General features: G+C 62.0%; 2 protein-coding genes across 2 annotated transcripts; both read left to right on the forward strand.

Annotated features, from left to right (window-relative positions):
* Positions 1-3,145: 3,145 nt before the first annotated feature.
* LOC128827105 (ly6/PLAUR domain-containing protein 3-like) lies at positions 3,146-8,510 on the forward strand. The gene is made up of 5 exons (XM_054010839.1): positions 3,146-3,325; positions 4,924-5,055; positions 5,271-5,441; positions 5,525-5,668; positions 6,275-8,510. The coding sequence occupies exons 1-5, from the start codon at positions 3,259-3,261 to the stop codon at positions 6,775-6,777; spliced, it is 1,017 nt and encodes a 338-aa protein (XP_053866814.1). The 5' UTR covers positions 3,146-3,258; the 3' UTR covers positions 6,778-8,510.
* Positions 8,511-12,502: 3,992 nt separating this feature from the next.
* LOC128827439 (prostaglandin D2 receptor 2-like) lies at positions 12,503-17,124 on the forward strand. The gene is made up of 2 exons (XM_054011308.1): positions 12,503-12,629; positions 16,117-17,124. The coding sequence occupies exons 1-2, from the start codon at positions 12,594-12,596 to the stop codon at positions 17,122-17,124; spliced, it is 1,044 nt and encodes a 347-aa protein (XP_053867283.1). The 5' UTR covers positions 12,503-12,593.
* The last annotated feature ends 489 nt before the right edge of the window (positions 17,125-17,613 follow it).

Raw genomic sequence — 17,613 nt, forward strand, 5'->3', positions numbered from 1 at the left:
GAAGCGAACATCCACCGTCCCTGGAACCTGAGCCACGCGGGGGACAAACTGAGCTCAGTGTTGTGGCTGGAGTTGGAGCCGGGGCCTGGCCGGTAGAGATCGCCCGGCGTCGCCCATGCTCGGCTGTGTCCCTCACCTGGTCCTTGGCGCTGCCCGCCCTGACTCCACAGGGAGAGCTCCGGGAAGGGGATGTGGAGGGGATCTGGTCGCCCCATCTCAAAAAAGATCTATTGGAAGTGAAAAAGGTTCAGAAAAGGGCAACAAAAATGATGACGGGGATGGATCAGCTTCCGTATGAGGAGAGATTAATAAGTCTGGGACTTTTCAGCTTGGAAAAGAGACGACTAAGGGGGGATATGATCGAGGTCTATAAAATCCTGAGTGGTGTGGAGAAAGTAAACAAGGAAGTGTTATTTACTCCTTCTCATAACACAAGAACTAGGCGTCACCAAATGAAATTAACAGGCAGCAGGTTTAAAACAAACAAAAGGAAGTATTTCTTCACACAACGCACAGTCAACCTGTGGAACTCCTTGCCAGAGGATGTTGTGACGGCCAAGATTATAACAGGGTTCAAACAAGAACTAGATAAGTTCATGGAAGATGGGTCCATCAATGGCTATTAGGGACCGTGTCCCTAACCTCTGTTTGCCGGAGCTGGGAATGGGCGACAGGGGATGGATCACTTGATGATTCCCTGCTCTGTTCATTCCCTCTGGGGCACCTGGCATTGGCCACTGTCGGCTGACAAGATACCGGGCTAGACAGACCCTTGGTCTGACCCAGTGTGGCCGTTCGCATGTTCTTATGAGGAAGAGCTCACCCTCCGGGTAGGGCTGGTGGGCGAAGTGAGCCCAGGTGCCCCTTTCCTGCCCGGGCTCCCGGAGCAGCGGTCGCCACCAGTGCCCACCGGTAAGGCCAGCCCTGCCACCTGGTGCCAGCGGCTGGGGGAAAGCCACCCACTGCCATCCCAATGGGGCACGTCCGGCCCCAGGGGAACCCGGCTCAGCACCCTGGTGGAAACCAGCCCTCTGCACGTAATGCAAAGCGCACTCAAGGGAGGTGGTAGAACAGAACCCAGGAGTCCTGGCCCCCAGCCACCCCGCCACTCTAACCACCAGTCCCCGCTCCCCTCCCAGAGCCGGGGACAGAACCCAAGAGTCCTGGCTCCCAGCCCCCCCGCTCTAACCACTAGACCCCACTCCCCACCCCACCGAGTCAAGGAGAGAACCGGGGAGTCCTGGCTCCCAGCCGCCCCCCAACTCGATCCCAGTCCCCCAGGGACAGATCCTTGGGGTGCTGTACATTCACAGTGCTGCCCTTGCAGCCAGATCGGGGCTGGCACCCCCTGGAGGGGAAGGGCCTCCTGTCCCATCCCCCGCCCCCTCCCTGTGAGTCTTTCCCTGGGTGTGTCCCTGTTTCCTAGGCCTGGGACAAGGGGGGGCCCTGTGCTCCCCACACCCCGGCCCCCAGGCCCCAGTGACTCAGGCGCTGCCTGGTGCCGGCTCTGGGGAAGGGAAGGATTTGCCCTGGGGCGGGTGAGACAAGGGAGGGGCAGCTGCGTGTCTGGACTTGGGGCCCAGCTGCACCCCAATTTCCTGGACGTCGGGCCTGCTCCTCCTCTCCCTCAGCTACCTCCTTGCTGGGCCTGAGCAACCTCGGGGTCCGCCCAGGCTGGGATCGGGGTCCCGGGTGGGGGCTGCACTGCAGGGGGGGCAGAGCTACCCAACAACACGCACAGCACCCCCACCCCCACCCATCAAAACACAACGCTGCTTGGAAGAGAACCCAGGAGTCCTGGCTCCCAGCATCACTGTTCTAACCACCAGACCCCACTCCCCTCCCAGAGCGGTGCAGAGAACCCAGGAGTCCTGTCTCCCAGGCCCACTCCCCCCCAGGGCGGGGCGGAGAACCCAAGAGTCCTGTCTCCCAGCCCCCCCGCTCTAACCACTAGACCCCACTCCCCTCCCAGGGTGGGGCAGAGAACCCAGGAGTCCTGTCTCCCAGCCCTCTGCTCTAACCACTAGACCCCACTCCCATCCCAGGGTGGGGCAGAAAACCCAGGAGTCCTGGTTCCCAGCACCCCCGCTCTAACCACTAGACCCCACTCCCCTCCCAGGGCAGGGCAGAGAACCCAGGAGTCCTGTCTCCCAGCCCCCCACTCTAACCACCAGACCCCACTCCCCTCCCAGGGCGGGGCAGAGAACCCAAGAGTCCTGTCTCCCAGCCCCCCACTCTAACCACCAGACCCCACTCCCCTCCCAGGGCGGGGCAGAGAACCCAGGAGTCCTGTCTCCCAGCTCCACTGCTTTAACCACCAGCCCCCACTCCTCTCCCAGACCAGGGAGAGAACCCAGGAGTCCTGTCTCCCAGTTCCCCGCTCTAACCACTAGACCCCACTCCCCTCCCAGAGCCAGGGAGAGAACCCAGGAGTTCTGTCTCCCAGCCCCCCGCTCTAACCACTAGACCCCACTCCCCTCCCAGGGCAGGGCAGAGAACCCAGGACTCCTGGCTCCCAGCCCCTCACTCTAACCACTATACCTGATGTCTAGGGGGCTGGTTGCCACACACATGAGCACCTATGTTGGCTGCGTGTTTTGTGTCTCCTCTGGGCCAGGGCCGAGGCTGGGCCCTTGATGCCAGCTCATGCCAGGGGCCAGGCGCTGAGTCAGTGCTGACCTCAGTGCCCTCAGGCAGCGATACGGGGCACGGGGATGGGCTGGGGTAACTCGATGTGTCAGTGTGTCCTGCTGACCCTGTCCTGGCCCCAATGTGACGCTAGGGGGCTCACCGGGGGCTGCTGGGCCACAGGGAGTGGGGCAGGGGACTGGGCACAGGGCACCGTGCCACGGGGAGCTGGTTGGGGGCACACTCACCTCACCATTGCTGGGGGGCCTCTCCAGTCCCGATCCGCCCCGAGGCCTCCCCGGGCTCCTGCTCCCCCTGCGCTGAGCCCCCAGCGTCGAAGCTGCCCCACCAAGGCGTTGCCAGCTCCCCCAACCGGCCGGGCCGGTTCCTGGGACAGCCACCGCCCTGGTACTGACGCGCCGGGGCTTGGTGCTGGGGCGGCAACGTGAATAATCGCCGGCCTGGGGCCCCGCACCGAAGCCATGGAGGGTGGGATGTGCAAGGGGGGGCGGGGACATCCCGCCCCATCTGCCTCCCCTTATTTATCGTCTTAGCTTGGCGCTGGCAGCCGGAGTCGCGTGGAAGCTGCCGGGAGCCGAGAGAACCCGCTTGGTCCAGGCAGACGCAGCCATGGGAGCCCCCCGCCCCCCGAGAGCCGGTCCCCTCCTCCTGCTGGCGGCCGCACTGCTCCTCCAAGGTACGGGGCCGGGGAGCACACCCGGGGGCCGGGACGGGGCATTGCTCCAGTGGGGACGAATCTGGGTCCCGGGGCAGATTGATGGGGTGTTTTTATCTCAGCTGCATCTGCCAGGGAAACCCGGCTCCTTCGAGAGAACGACTGAGTGATGGCATTATAATACAGCCCCAGGCCGGGGGCTGGCTGGTGGGGAATGGGGCAGGGGGCCTTTCCCGTCTAGGGGGCGCCGGCTCCCATCCAGTCCCAGAGTAGTGGACTGGCTGGCTCAGGGGGGCAAGGAATGGGGCTAGGGCCTTTCCCCTCTAGGATCCCCCCCCTTCCCCAGGTCTGGGGGCTGGGTATTGACTCCATTCTCCATGCTGGAATGGGAGGGGGAAGCCGTTAGTGCCATGGGATTGGGGGGGGGGGGCAGAGGTGCCGTGCATGCTGGGACAGGTTGCTCCACCTGGAATGGGTCTGGGGCACATTGCCAACTGGGAGAACTCCTCCCAGGGACGCCAGCCTCACCCTGGGGTGGGGTCACCCCCATCCTGGAGCTGACACAGCCACCCACCGGAGGAGGGGGCAAAGAGGGATATCTGTCGCCCATGCAAGTGTTTGTGAGAAACAGAAGTGCAAACACAAGTGCAAGTTCCCAGACAAATGGTGCGAAGAAGGAAACCCCCGTGCAAGTGTCCGTGGGAACGCCTGGAGAAAACGGTGCAAAGAGGACGGGAAAGGCAGCAAATCTCTGCAAATGTACAGTGGAAATAACGCAGCGAGGGCGGGGAGATGGGCCACTCGCCGTTCAAATTTACAGAGCCAGGGATGGGGGGTCTAGAGAGGTGGGAAAGTGAGTGCACTTCTAGTGCGTTCAAACTGGTGCAAAAAAGGAGAGGAAACGTGCCACCGAATTTCTCTGAAGATGCGTGGGGCATTAAATGCGGACACACCCACTTGCATGTTTATGAAGCAGGAGTTTGGGGAACAATCCACGAAAGGGGAAAGGGGACAATTGATGTAAAATTACACGGGGAAACGTGTAACCTGGGAAAGGGTCCAAATTGACATGCCAAGTTATGTGGGAAAGGTGAAAATTGGCATGTAAGATGACATGAAAATTGACATGCAAAATTACATGGGACAACATAAAAATTAACAGGCAAAGTTGCAAGGGAAAGGTGAAAATTAACACGTCAAGTGTCATGTTTCCAAGTAATTGACATGCTAATTTTCACCTTTCCTTGCAAATTTGCATATTCACTTTCACGTGGTCCCATGTCGATTGTCACGTCTCTGTGTCATTTGACATGCAACATTACAAGGGAAAGGTGAAAATTGTACAGACGGAATTACACAGGGAAACGTGCCAATTCACATGGAAAAGTGCAAAAGTGGTGAGGGAAAGGTGCAAATCTGCATGCAAAAGCAGGTGAGAATCCGTGCAAAGAGAAGGAGCCGTGCAAACAGCCGTGCAAAATTACCTGGGAAAACGCACAAACGTGACCCACCTTTGAGAGATTAGGGGTCCCCCCCCTCCGGGGACAGGCCCAGGCAGGTCCCCCCACGGGTGTGCCAGCCACGCCGGGTTTCACAGAGATTCCTTCCCCCCCATGCAGGAGCCATCGCCCTGGAGTGCCACAGCTGTGTGGAGCGCAGCGACGGCGGCTGCAGCCCGGAGAAGATGAAGACGATCTCGTGTCCAGCCAACGCCCAAGTGTGCATGGAAACCGTGGCGGCCGTGAAATGGAGTGAGTGAGCCCTCGGGGTGAGGGCTGGGAGCCTGGACTCCTGGGTTCTCTCCCTGGCTCTGGGAGTGGCATAGGACCTAGTGGGTTAGAGCGGGGCGGCTGGGTTCCATCTCCAGGTCTGGCAGGGGAGTTAAAGCTGTGGGGTAGGGGGAAGCTGGGAGCCAGGACGCCTGGGTTCTCTCCCGACTCGCTCACCCCCCCGGCTGTCTCCCCAGGCCACGGGCAGTTCCTGGTGGGCGAGAAGGGCTGCGGCCTGGGCAGAACGGGCACCAACGACAAGGGCGTGGACCTGCACGGCATCTTAGCCTTCTCCCAGGTGCGCAACTGCAACACCAGCCGCTGCAACTCCCAGCTGGACATCCGGGCCATGGCACTACAGTCGATGAGTAAGTGCCCACCGGGGGGTGCGGGGAGGGGCCGGCCCCCCACCTCCTCCTCTCTCACTGCCCCCCCTTTGTCTGTTCGCCAGGTAACGAGAGCGCCCGAGTGCCCAACGGGCTGGAGTGCTACAGCTGCCAAGGCAACGAGGCCTGCTCCCCCGGCAACTCCACGGTGGTGAAATGCTATGACGGGTACCAGGGCTGTTTCCACGGCAACGTCACCATGAAAGTCGGTGAGGCCCGGGCGGGACACTCAGAGACAGCCCCCTCTGGGGCGAGGCGCGGCAGCTGTTTGGCCAGCGCGGGGAGCCAGGGAGGTTCGGGGAGCCGCCGGCAATCACCATGATGGCAAGCTGGCCGGGACACCGGGGTTCGCGCCCCGACAGGGGGGCCAAGGGCCTGGCGGATCTTTGCAAATCGTGCTCTGGCTTTGCATCCCCCGCACTCCCGGAAAGGCAGCCTCTCGTGCAGCACAGCACCCCCTAGTGGTGCATCAGGGCCAGCCCTGACTGCCAGGGGAGGGCCCACAGCATAGCGCCCCCTAGTGGCGCATCGGGGCCAGCTCTGACTGCCAGGGGAGGGCCCACAGCACAGCGCCCCCTAGTGGTGTATCGGGGCCAGCATTGACAGCCAGGGGAGGGCCCCCCCCCAGCACAGCACCCCCTAGTGGCACATTGGGGGTCAGCACCAACAGCCCGGGGAGGGCCCCTACCCGGTTCACACAGCACAGCACCCCCTAGTGGTGCATCGGGGCCAGCACCGACGGCCAGGAGAGGGACCCCACCCCGCTCCCTGCAGCACGGCCCTCCCCTGACTGTCCCCCGTCCCGTCTCCCACAGGCAACGTCTCACTGAGCCGCCCCATCAAGGGCTGCGTGCAGAACAAGGACTGCACCAAGGAGGCAAGGGGCAGCACGGCCGTCAACCTGGTGGGCTCCTGCTGCTCCGGCCACCTCTGCAACGGGGACCTGACCAACAAGACGTTCTTCGCCCCCAACATCCCCCGGCTGGAGGTCATGCCCGGCCAAGGGGCCAACGCCACGGGCGCCAATGCCACAGCCAATGCCACCGCCACCGCCATGGTCACCGCCACCGCCACGCTCGCCACCGCCGCCACGGTCACTGCCGCTCCCACGCCCCTGCCTCCGGACCACGAGGACCATGACGACCACGAGGATCATGACGACCACGAGGACCTCATCCGGGACGACCGCCACATCACCACGGAGGGCGAGCGGCGGAACAACCCGGGCGTCAAGCTGCCGAGCGGCGGGAAGGGGGGCGCGGCGGGGTTGACCGCCTCGGCCTGGCTCGTCTTGCTTGGGTCCGCCTTGCTCCTGTGAAGGGGGCACCAAGGAGGGGAAACGGCACGAGATGCCCCCCACCCATTCACCCCCCCATCGCCCCCATTCCCGCTCCGCTGGCCAGCCTCCCCCTGACTTCTTCAACTCCAGCCAGGCTTCGGCCCATGCACGGCAGCCATCTTCTTAGTTGAGCAGCAGCTCTTGATGTCAGGCCGGGTTGGCCCTGTTGGCATCACCAGGCGGGGCTAAGTCTCCAGGTTGCATCTCCATGCAGAGCCCCGTCCTCACGACACCTGGCCTTCTCTTCGGCCTCCCCACAGCAGCCATTTTGGTCTGGAAGCAGCGTGGCTTGATGTCCCTCTGGGGCATCGTTTGTGGTTGCCCCCTTCACGCAAAGTGTCCACGGAGCCCTTCTCATGGCACCACCACAAATCCGGGCTTCCCTTTGGCCTGCACGAGGCAGCTATCTTGGTTGCCCGTGGCCTAGTTTTGCCTACTTGCAGTGGCCAGCTTGTTTTTTAAGTGGGGGGGAAACAACACAGAGAGGGAAGAGCCATACTACCCCTGCCCTCCAGAACAAATTCCCACGTGTCGCCTTCCCATATCGCGGGCCATATTCTTATAGCAGCGCAGCAAATTCCGGCTTCTCTTCAGCCTGTGCATGGCGGCCATCTTGTTTCTACATGGCCTAGTTTGACCCCAGTCTGGGGAGGGCTGTGACGGCCGCCATTTTCTGTTCGCTTGAGTGGATCCTATCCCTTCTTCACCTCACCCAGGTGCATGCTTTGCCACGCCAATGCACCTTCGAGTGTTTGTGTTATCTGCCAACACTGGGCAGCCATCTTGTTTCTTTATGCCACATCAGTTGACATCTGTCTAGGGAAGGTGGCCACTGCTTGGTCTTCATTCCCCGGGGAAAAGTCCCAAGGCTGCTCCAAATCAAATACAGGACTACATGCAGCAGCCATCTTGCCATTATTCTTGGCCACCCATTTTGTCTCCAGCCAACAGGGTGGTGGGTCCTGTTGCCATGGCGCCAAAGGCAACTCAGGCTTCTAACAGCCTGCTAGGCCTCAGCATTGGGATTCACAGTCAATGCCCCCTCCACACACACACACGCACACACGAGGCTGGTTGTGGAAGATGGCGCAACAAGATGGCCGCCGGCACACGGGTCGTGGACACGGTGGCCAGGGCACAGCAATGGGAAGGGAGGGGCAATGGGTGGCTCATCCTTATGGCTTGGTGGGCTTGGGCACTTCCCCCCACCCCCCCACCAACTTGCCCGCTGGGTATTTAACCCCAATAATGGGGTCCCAGCACAGCTTCCCATCCTTCCACCAGCCCCGGTGGCACAGCTCAGAGAAGGATGGGATGGTGCTAAGAGAGCGGAGGGGTCAATGAGTTCCTCACGGCCCCACTGGGGCGATAGGGACTATCCCGGATCAGCCCCACGGGCCCATCCAGCCCAATATCCCGCCTTCTCCCTGCCCCCCCCCCCAGACCCATCCACCCTGGTGTCCCTGCTACCTGAAACCTCTGGCCCCATTACGCCCCCTCACTGTGCAATATTCCCCTTCCTGACCTCTCAGCTCAGCACATGCCCTGGAGCCGCGAGTGAGGCGTCCCGGAATCGTTCTCCCAGCTGGCGCGGCTGCAGCTGCCCTTCCCAATGTAAATAGTTTCAGAGACTCAACTCTCGCCATGGGAAGGGGGCCGGGAATTCCCGGGGAAGGGTTTAAAGGCTCATTAATAAAAGGATTGTAGCTGTGTTTAAAGGGGTCTAGCTCTGTTTCTTTGGGGGTCCGATTTTTTGCCTGGGTCAGTCGCTGCCTTAACGTCCCCGTCCTGCTCTATTTAAAGAAAATGTTTCCTTTAGTGTCAGTGGGGCCAGATCCCCAGCTGGGTGGGGAACGGGACATGGGGACTTTCCTCTCTCGGAGGCATCTGGGCCCCCACCACGCTGGGCACTGCACAAACCCCCCTGGACCAGGCTTGGAGCCCCAGGCAGGCCAGACTCGCACCCTGCCCTGAAGCACATACTACATAGGGAAGGATGATTGCACCCAACTTTACAGATGGGAAACTGAGGCACAGAGAGGACCTGACGCAAGGTTGCCCAGCGACTCAATGTCAGGGTTAGGAATTGAACCCAGCTGTCTGGGGTCCCAACCCAGCCCCTTTACCACAAGTCCTTCAACACTTCCTAGGCTGGAATGGTCCCTTGGGATCATCCCCTAATAAAGCCCCAATGAGGCTCGTATCAGGCCCCAAATCCAGCCGAGAGGAAGGACTGGGGCAGCCTGGGACCTGGCACACCTGGGTTCCAACCCCCACTATGCAGTCCCTCGGGCAGTTTCCCCACCACCAATTTGGGGATAACAGCCCCACGGGGGGCAGGGAGGGTGGCTAGGATCAATGTGTTAAAAACTGCGAGGTCCCCAGAGGCCACGGTGATGGGCAGACCAGGACTCTAGCCACTTCCCCGAAACATCAAGGAGGGCTGACGGCAAAGCCAGGCACGGGGGGCAATCTCCCGCGCGTTCGGGCCCCTAGAGAGCGTCTCCATCACCCCACCTGGCCCCGGTTTGCCCCACCTCTGGGCCGTCCCACCGGCGCACCGCGAGATGAAATTGGCAGCACCACACACGTCAGCCCCGCCGGCTCCGAGCAGGCAGGTCATACCCGGCGCCCTGGTGCCCCAGCAAACACCTCAGAAAGGAAGCCATAGCTATCAGCATGATCAGCTTCACCGGCTCTACAGCTCGGTATCTGTCGATCATCGTGAGCGACTGAGAAACCTCCCGCCTCGCCTCGCAGAGTATCAGAGGCCGCTTCTCCAGAGCAGCCTTGAGGTTTCTGCTCTGATCGAGGCACGAGAGATAAGAACTGACAGACAGATTTCAGGCCCCCGCCTCCAGGGAACTTTCTGCACCTGAGTCTGTTCTAGGCCAGGGCAGGGGGCTTCATCCTGCGCCTAGAGCACTGGCTCCCCTCACACCCCAGCTCTGTCGGTGCCCCACAATCCTAACCCGCAGGCCCCTGCTAGCCGAGCCCTGGGCTCCCCCTCTACATTCAGATTTAAAGTCTATCGGGCCAGATCCCCAATTGATGTAAATTCAGTGCTGTTACAGCCGATTGATCCCAGCTGGGGGGCTGGCCCCACTGACTCCAGTGGAACTCCGGCCGATTGACATCTTCATTAATGATCTGGAGGATGGCGTGGACTGCACCCTCAGCAAGTTTGCAGATGACACTAAACTGGGAGGAGATACACTGGAGGGTAGGGATAGGGTCCAGAGCAGGGCCGGTGCTACCCTTTAGGCAAACTAGGTGGTTGCTAGGGCACCAAGATTTCGGGGTGCCAAAAAGCAGTGCCCCCAACTTTTTGTTTACATCGTTCCTACGCCCCCTCCCCAAGCGCGCGGGGTCGCCGCGCCACTTCTCCCGCCTCCCAGGCTTGCAGCGCCAATCAGCTGTTTGGTTGGGCACCTTAGGGCTGGCGGCGGGGGTCACAAGGTGGAAGTTTCGCCTAGAGTGTGAAACTTCCTTGCACCGGCCCTGGTCCAGAGGGACGTAGACAAATTAGAGGTTTGGGCCAAAAGAAACCTGATGAGGTTCAACAAGGACACGTGCAGAGTCCTGCACTTAGGACGGAAGAATCCCGTTCACTGTTACAGAGTAGGAACCGAGTGGCTAGGCAGCAGTTCTGCAGAAAAGGACCTAGGGGTTACAGTGGACGAGAAGTAGGATATGAGTCAGCAGTGTGTCATTGTTGCCAAGAAGGCTAATGGCATATTGGGCTGCATTAGTAGGAGCATTGCCAGCAGATCGAGGGACGTGATCATTCCCCTCTATTCGACATTGGTGAGGCCTCATCTGTAGCACTGTGTCCAGTTTTGGGCCCCACACTACAATAAGGCTGTGGAAAAATTGGAAAGAGTCCAGCGGAGGGCAACGAAAATGATTAAGGGGCTGGAGCACATGATTTATGAGGAGAGGCCAAGGGAACTGGGAGGAATCTCCATCCTTAGAGGTTTTAAGGCCTGGCTTGACAAAGCCCTGGCTGGGATGATTTTGTTGGTGTTGGTCCTGCTTTGAGCAGGAGGTTGGACTAGAAACCTCCTCAGGTCTCTTCCAACCCTAAGCTTCTACGATTCTAGGATCCCAGCTGGAGGTCTGGCCCCATTAACTCCAATGGAGCTAAGGCCGATTGACCCCAGCTGGGGTCTGGCCCCGATTCTGTTCCCCATCAGTGTTTGCCCTTGACGGGCCCCCAGCCCTCAATTTTGGGGTGGAGGTGTAAGCTCCTGGATGCCCTCCAGTAGAGGTGGACTCCTGAAAAACAGGAAACACGGTGTTGAAATCAAAACCCCAGCTCGAGACGCATGAGAACACGGTCAGATAATTATCTTGCTGCACAAGAACAAAATGCGGCGGAGGCTGCTAAGACCTGGCCTCTCTGCAGCACCTGAAGGGTTAATGCCCTGCTAGCAGCTCAAAGGCCGATGCCCATCCCGGCAGCCTTAGGCCAGGAGAATCATTGTTACCACGGCTGGTGTAGGTGGCAGCCGCAGGTGGGATCCCTGTGTTGGCGCCGGAGAGGGGCTCAGGCCTGGCTTTGTGGATAAGAAAGGGCTGATGGGAAATTTAGCTAGACAAGCAATGTGATCTAGTGAGTAAGGACATAGGGCTGGGAGCCAGAACTCCTGGGTTCTCTCCCTGGCTCTGGGAGGGGAGTGGGGTCTAGTGGTTAGGGCTGGGGGCCTGGGAACCAGGACTCCTGGGTTCTCTCCCCACCTCTACCACCAACCTATTGTGTGACCTTGGCTAAGTCTCTTCCCCTCTTGCTGCCTCGGTTTCCCCTTCCAGCCTTTGCCTATTGAGACTGGGCGCTCTCTGGGCAGGGACTGTCTCTGCAGCGCCTGGCACAACAGGGCCCTGAGCTCAGACCAGATCTCTAGGTGGCACCTTACTGTGAAATATACACCGTGAGCTGCTTGCACAGATGGGGAAACCGAGGCGGGGGGGATGGCAGTAACATGGCCGGTTTCTCACAGGGAGTCTGCGGCAGAGCCGGGAACAGAACCCAGGAGTCCTGAGTCCCAGGCGCCTCAGCCACAAGCCCCCGGCGCTACGCGGCGCCAGAAGAGACACAACGACGCAGCATCAATTAAGACGCTTCGTCAAGGGAAATCCAGGCCAAGGCCACAAGGCGCTGCCAGGCCCAGCCATGGCCGTCTGGAGGCACTTGTGTTGCAGTTGGGCCCCTGCTCAGGATCGGGGCCCCACTGCGCCAGGCGCTGCACAGATGCATTGCAGGAGACCATCCCTGCCCCCAAACCAGCGGCACCAGTATAGCCATTATCCCCTATGAGGAGCTAAAGGAGTAGCTCCATTTGCTGGCAGCGCTAGTGTAGCTGTTATCCGCCCTGTGCACCAGCCCCTAGAGGCGCATGCTGCTCTCCTTTTCCCCCAGCATCCTGGTTCCTCGTCCGTCAGAGACCTCTACACCTGCGGAGGACGTAGGAGACCCAGGAGATCCAGCCCCCCAGGTGCCCATCACCCCTACCCCCATCCAGCCCCCTTCAGGAGACACCAGCCTGGGACTGCCTATGCTGAGCCCTCCCCCCATCCTCCGCACCTGAGCTCTCCCGCTCCCAGCCCTGCCTTGCTCTGCTCTCCCGGGGCGGGGACCACACTCCCCCCCAGAAGGGGCGCATCTAATCGCTTCCTGCCAGTGGCCCGGCTTTACTCAACTTCCTACCTTCTGCACAGCCTGCACAGACCCAGGACTGCAGACAGCGCTGAGAGGAACAAGCTCTGGTCTACCTCCAACCACAGCTCCCGGGCCCATGGCGTCCCCCTTCCCCACCAGGAGCTGGGGGCAGGTAAGTCCAAGCCTTGATTTGACAGATTGCAGGAGCCGGCTATGCAGCAGGGACAGCCGTCTACCAGCACCAGAGATGGGGGGAGCCCACATCTCCATCCCTCCAGGCAGCCCAGACAGAGAGAACCCAGAGACCAGCCCCACTGTCCAGCCAAAGAATGGAACCCAGAGTCCCACTCCCCTCCCAGAACCAGGGGGAGAACCCAGGAGTCCCTCCCCCTCTAACCACTAGCCCCCACTCTCCTCCCAGTGCTGGGGATAGAACCCAGGAGTCCTGGCTCCCAGCCCTCCCCCTCTAACCACTAGACCCCACTCCCCTCCCAGTGCTGGGGATAGAACCCAGGAGTCCTGGCTCCCAGCCCCCCTGCTCTAAGCCACTAGACCCCACTCCCCTCCCAGAACCAGGGGGAGAACCCAGGAGTCCCTCCCCCTCTAACCACTAGCCCCCACTCTCCTCCCAGTGCTGGGGATAGAACCCAGGAGTCCTGGCTCCCAGCCCTCCCCCTCTAACCACTAGACCCCACTCCCCTCCCAGAGCCAGGGAGAGAACCCAGGAGTCCTGAGTCCCGGCCCCACCTTTTCTAACACTGGAGTGGGGGTGTGCATAGGGGGCAGCAGCCAGGACTCCTGGGTCCCTCTCAGCAGGCTGCTGCCCCAGCACTGGGCACGCCCAGAGGAGTCAGGCCCCCAAGCCAGCCTGTGGGTCAGGTGAAGCATGAGGGCATTGGAGCGTACCTGTAACCAGGGACTCCTCCTTAAGTGGGCGGGGGTCTCCAGTGGGGTCCTGTGGGGATCAGGTCGTGCCCTGCGCTAGTTACCGGGAACATCAAACCCTTCCAGCTAATGTCAGCAGAGGGCCCAGAAATCAGGAAATCCCGAGGGGGCCGGGGCAGGGACCCAGAGTGCACGGGCAAACGCCAGGCGTTTTAACACGTCCGCAAGTCCCCGCCCGCGGCGAGGAACCACAACCGTCAGCTGGGGGCTCTCCCCTGGTGGGTGGCGATTTCGGAACGGAGAATCGGCTGGACTGGGGCTAACGCCGTCCTGGGATCTCGAGGAGGAGCAGGGAAGGAATTTTCCCTCTGGAGCTGACCCGGGGGTGACGCTGCCGAGCCCTGGGTCTGGCCCTGGGGCACAGAGTCAGTCGGGGAGGGGTCAGAGCAGAGCCCCGAGGACGATTCAAGGGTTCAAAGCCCTGTCTCCGAGCGAGCGATACCAGAAGCTCCAGCTCTTGAGCTGAGCCCAGGACACGCTCCGGGGCGCCGTGATCCCCGTCCGTCCGTCCGTCCCTACGCAGGGAGCAGAGAGTTGATCGGGGCTGGTCGGTTTTTACTGGGGTGGGACCATTAATCATTGGGACCATGCATCAGGGCCCTGGGGGATCCTCCATCCCCGGCAGATTTTCAGTTCAGACTGGGGGGTTTCCTAAAAGAACAGCTCCGGAGATGGTTTGTGGGGCAGCCTCTGGCCTGGGCTATCAGGGGGTCAGGCTAGACGGCCACAGGGGTCCCTGCTGGCCGGGGATCTGGGAATGACTGAAATCAGGCAAATACCCACAGGGCAGCTAGAGACCAGCCCAATTGGCTCAGGGGGTGAATGGACCAAGATACTGTATAACGGGGTATGGCGGAAGAGCCAGGACTCCTGGGTTCTCTCCCCCGCTCCGGGAGGGGAGTGGGGGCTGGTGGTTAGAGCAGGGGGGGCCGAGAGCCAGGACTCCTGGGTTCTCTCCCCGGCTCTGTCTCTGACTCTCCGTGTGACCTCCAGAAAGTCCTTTCACCTCAGTTTCCTCCAGCACAAGTCGGGGTCGATGCTTCTGAAGCTGGGGGGGAGGAAGAGTTGGGAGACCCCCCGTAGCCGTGGCTCAGGAGGGGCTGCGTGGCTCTCCAAAGGACAGAGCCGTGTAGCACAAACCCGGGGTTAGTGTGTCCCCGCTCCCCAGGGGACTGGCTCTGTGTGCCACAGGAACAGAGATCTGCTGAGACAAGAGGTCCCGGGGCTGTCTGGGGGGGCGGAATAGCAGGGGCTGCGGGTCGGGAGTGAGTGGCACCCACACAGCTGGGGGAGGAGGGGGCTGGGATAGGAGGGGTTGCGTGTCGGGAGTTGGGAGCACTGGCAGAGGTGGGGAGGATAGGAGGGGCTGCAGGTCGGGAGTGGGGGGCACTGGCAGAGGTGGGGAGGATAGGAGGGGCTGCAGGTCGGGAGTGGGGGGCACTGGCAGAGGTGGGGAGGATAGGAGGGGATGCAGGTCGGGAGTGGGGGGCACTGGCAGAGGTGAGGGGATAGGAGGGGCTGCAGGTCGGGAGTGGGGGGCACTGGCAGAGGTGGGGGGATAGGAGGGGCTGCAGGTCAGGAGTGGGGGGCACTGGCAGAGGTGGGGGGATAGAAGGGGTTGCGTGTCAGTAGTAGTGTTGCCAACTTTCTGACTGCACAAAACAGAACACACTAGTCCTGTCCCCTGCCCCTCCCCTTCCCCGAGGCCCCACCCCCACACACTCCATTCCCCCCTCCCTCCATCACTTGCTCTCCCCCACCCTCCCGCACTTTCACTTGGTTGGGGCAGGGGGTTGTGCTGCGGGCTCCAGCTGGGGGTGTGGGCTCTAGGGGGGGCCGGGGATGAGGGGTTTGAGGTTCGGGAGGGGACTCTGGGCTGGGGCAGAGGGAGGGGGTGCAGGGTGCGGGCCAGGGCTCAGGGCTGGGGTTGGGGTGTGGGAAGGTATGCGGGAGGGAATGCGGGCCCCAGGAGGGAGTTAGGGTGTGGGAGGGGGCTCAGGGCTGGGGATGGCGTGTGGGGAGGGGGTGCAGGTTTCAGGAGGGAGTTAGGGTGCAGGAGGGGGCTCAGGGCTGGGGATGGCGTGTGGGGAGGGGGTGCAGGTTTCAGGAGGGAGTTAGGGTGCAGGAGGGGGCTCAGGGCTGTGGGGCGGAGGGGTTCAGGTTGCAGGAGGGAGTTAGGGTGCAGGATGGGGTTCCCACCTGGGGCAGGAGTTTGGGGTGTGGGATCCGACCGGGCAGCACTTACCTCAGGCAGCGCAGCTAGGCTAAGCCAGGCTCCCTGCCTGCCCCGGCTCCGCGCTGCTCCGGGAAGAGGCCGCCATGTCCGGCTCCTAGGCGCAGGGGCGGCCAGGCGGCTCTGTGCGGTGTGTACTGCCCACTCCCACAGGCACCTCCCCCACAGCTCCCGTTGGACGTGGTTCCTGCAGGCACTGCCCCCGCAGATCCCACTGGCTGCGTTTCCTGCAGGCACCACCCCCGCAGATCCCATTGGCCACAGTTCCCGGCCAATGGGAGCTGCAGAGCCGGCGTTCGGGGCAGGGGCAGTGTGCAGAGCCCCTGTGGCAGCCCCTGCGCCGAGGAGCCGGATATGGAGATCACTTCCGGGAGCCGTTCAGCACTGGGGCAGGCAGGGAGAAAACCGGACGCCTGGCAGTCCTAGTTGGGAGTGAGGGGCACCGGCCGGGCCACGTGCTAAAGCGGTCATTTCTCCTCAGCTTTCCAGCAACACCACCTCACCCATGGCCAACAACAGCACCACGCCCACCTCCAACGTCCTCGCCCATATCTCGGTGGCCATCTTCGTGGTCTCCTCCCTGCTGGGCATGGTAGGCAACGGGCTGGTGATCTGGGTCACCTGCTTCCGCATACGCCGGACGGTCAACTCGATCTGGTTCCTGAGCCTGGCGCTGGCTGACCTGCTCTACTCCCTGCTGCTGCCTTTCTACGCCGCCAAGACCGCCGCGGGCAATCAGTGGGCCTTCGGCAACTTCCTCTGCAAAGCCGTCAACTCCCTCCTCTTCCTCAGCATGTTCGCCAGCGTCTTCCAGCTGACGCTCATCTCGGCTGATCGTAGCCTACTGGTGGCCCGGCCTGTCTGGGCCCAGCGGTTCCGCATGCCGCGCTTGGCTTGGGGGGCGGCCGCCGTGGCGTGGCTGCTGGCCGGGGCTTTCTCGGCCCCCTACCTGGTCTTCCGGCAGGTGACCTGCCGGGGCGAGCGCTGCTTCTGCGTCAACAATTTCGGGGACGAGGTGACGAGGATGGCACGGCAGGAGGCCCTGATTGTGGTGCGGTTCGTGGCCGGCTTCCTGGCACCGCTGCTGGTCATCACGGCCTGCCACGTGGTCGTGATGCTGCGGGCCAGGCACCGGGGCCGCCGGCCCAACCGTACGGCCAAGGTGGTAGCTGCCGTGGTGTTGAGTTTCTTCTTCTGCTGGCTGCCCTACCACATCTTCAACTTCCTGCACAGGTCGCCGAGCAATCGTGCAGCCTTCGAGGTGGGCTCCTCCCTGGCCTTCAGCCTCACCTGCCTGGGCTGCTTCCTCAACCCCCTGCTCTACGCCTTCCTGGGCCGCCGCTTCCAGGAGGGGCTGCGGGGCAGCAGCCGCGCCCGCTGGCTGGAGGCCGCCATGGCCGAAGACTCGATGGGCTCCGGCAGCGCGCGCCGGAGCAACCGCTCGCTGGGCTCCACCACCTCCTCCGAGCTGCGGATGATGCAGCCGTGACGGGGCAGGGGGAAGGGGCCAGGGTCCCATGAGGGGTGGGGGGCAGCTGTGGGATGGCACCGAGCAGGGCATGCTGGGAGCCCAGAGCCACACCAGATCAGTGCATCCTGGGAGCCCAGGGCCGTGCTGGAGCAGTGCATGCTGGGAGCCCATGGGACATGGCGGAGCAATGCATGCTGGGAGCCCATGGGCCACACTGGAGCAGTGCATGCTGGGACCCCAGAGCCTCGCCAGAACAGTGCATGCTGGGAGCCCATGGGCCATGCCAGAGCAGTGCATGCCGGGAGCTTATGGGTCGCACTGCAGAGGAGCATGCTGGGAACTCTTGCTCTCATTGGCCACACCGGAGCAATAACAGGCCACGCCCCTTCCCCATGCTGCAGGAACTCAGTGATACTCACTGGCTGCCACCCCACAGGGTGGGCGGGGCTGTTACATGGCTGTGGCCATGGTGGTTGCCATGGATACCACCACCTGGCCACCATTTTG

The sequence above is a fragment of the Malaclemys terrapin genome, chromosome 21 (assembly GCF_027887155.1).
Source record: "Malaclemys terrapin pileata isolate rMalTer1 chromosome 21, rMalTer1.hap1, whole genome shotgun sequence".
NCBI classification, from domain to species: Eukaryota; Metazoa; Chordata; order Testudines; family Emydidae; genus Malaclemys; species Malaclemys terrapin.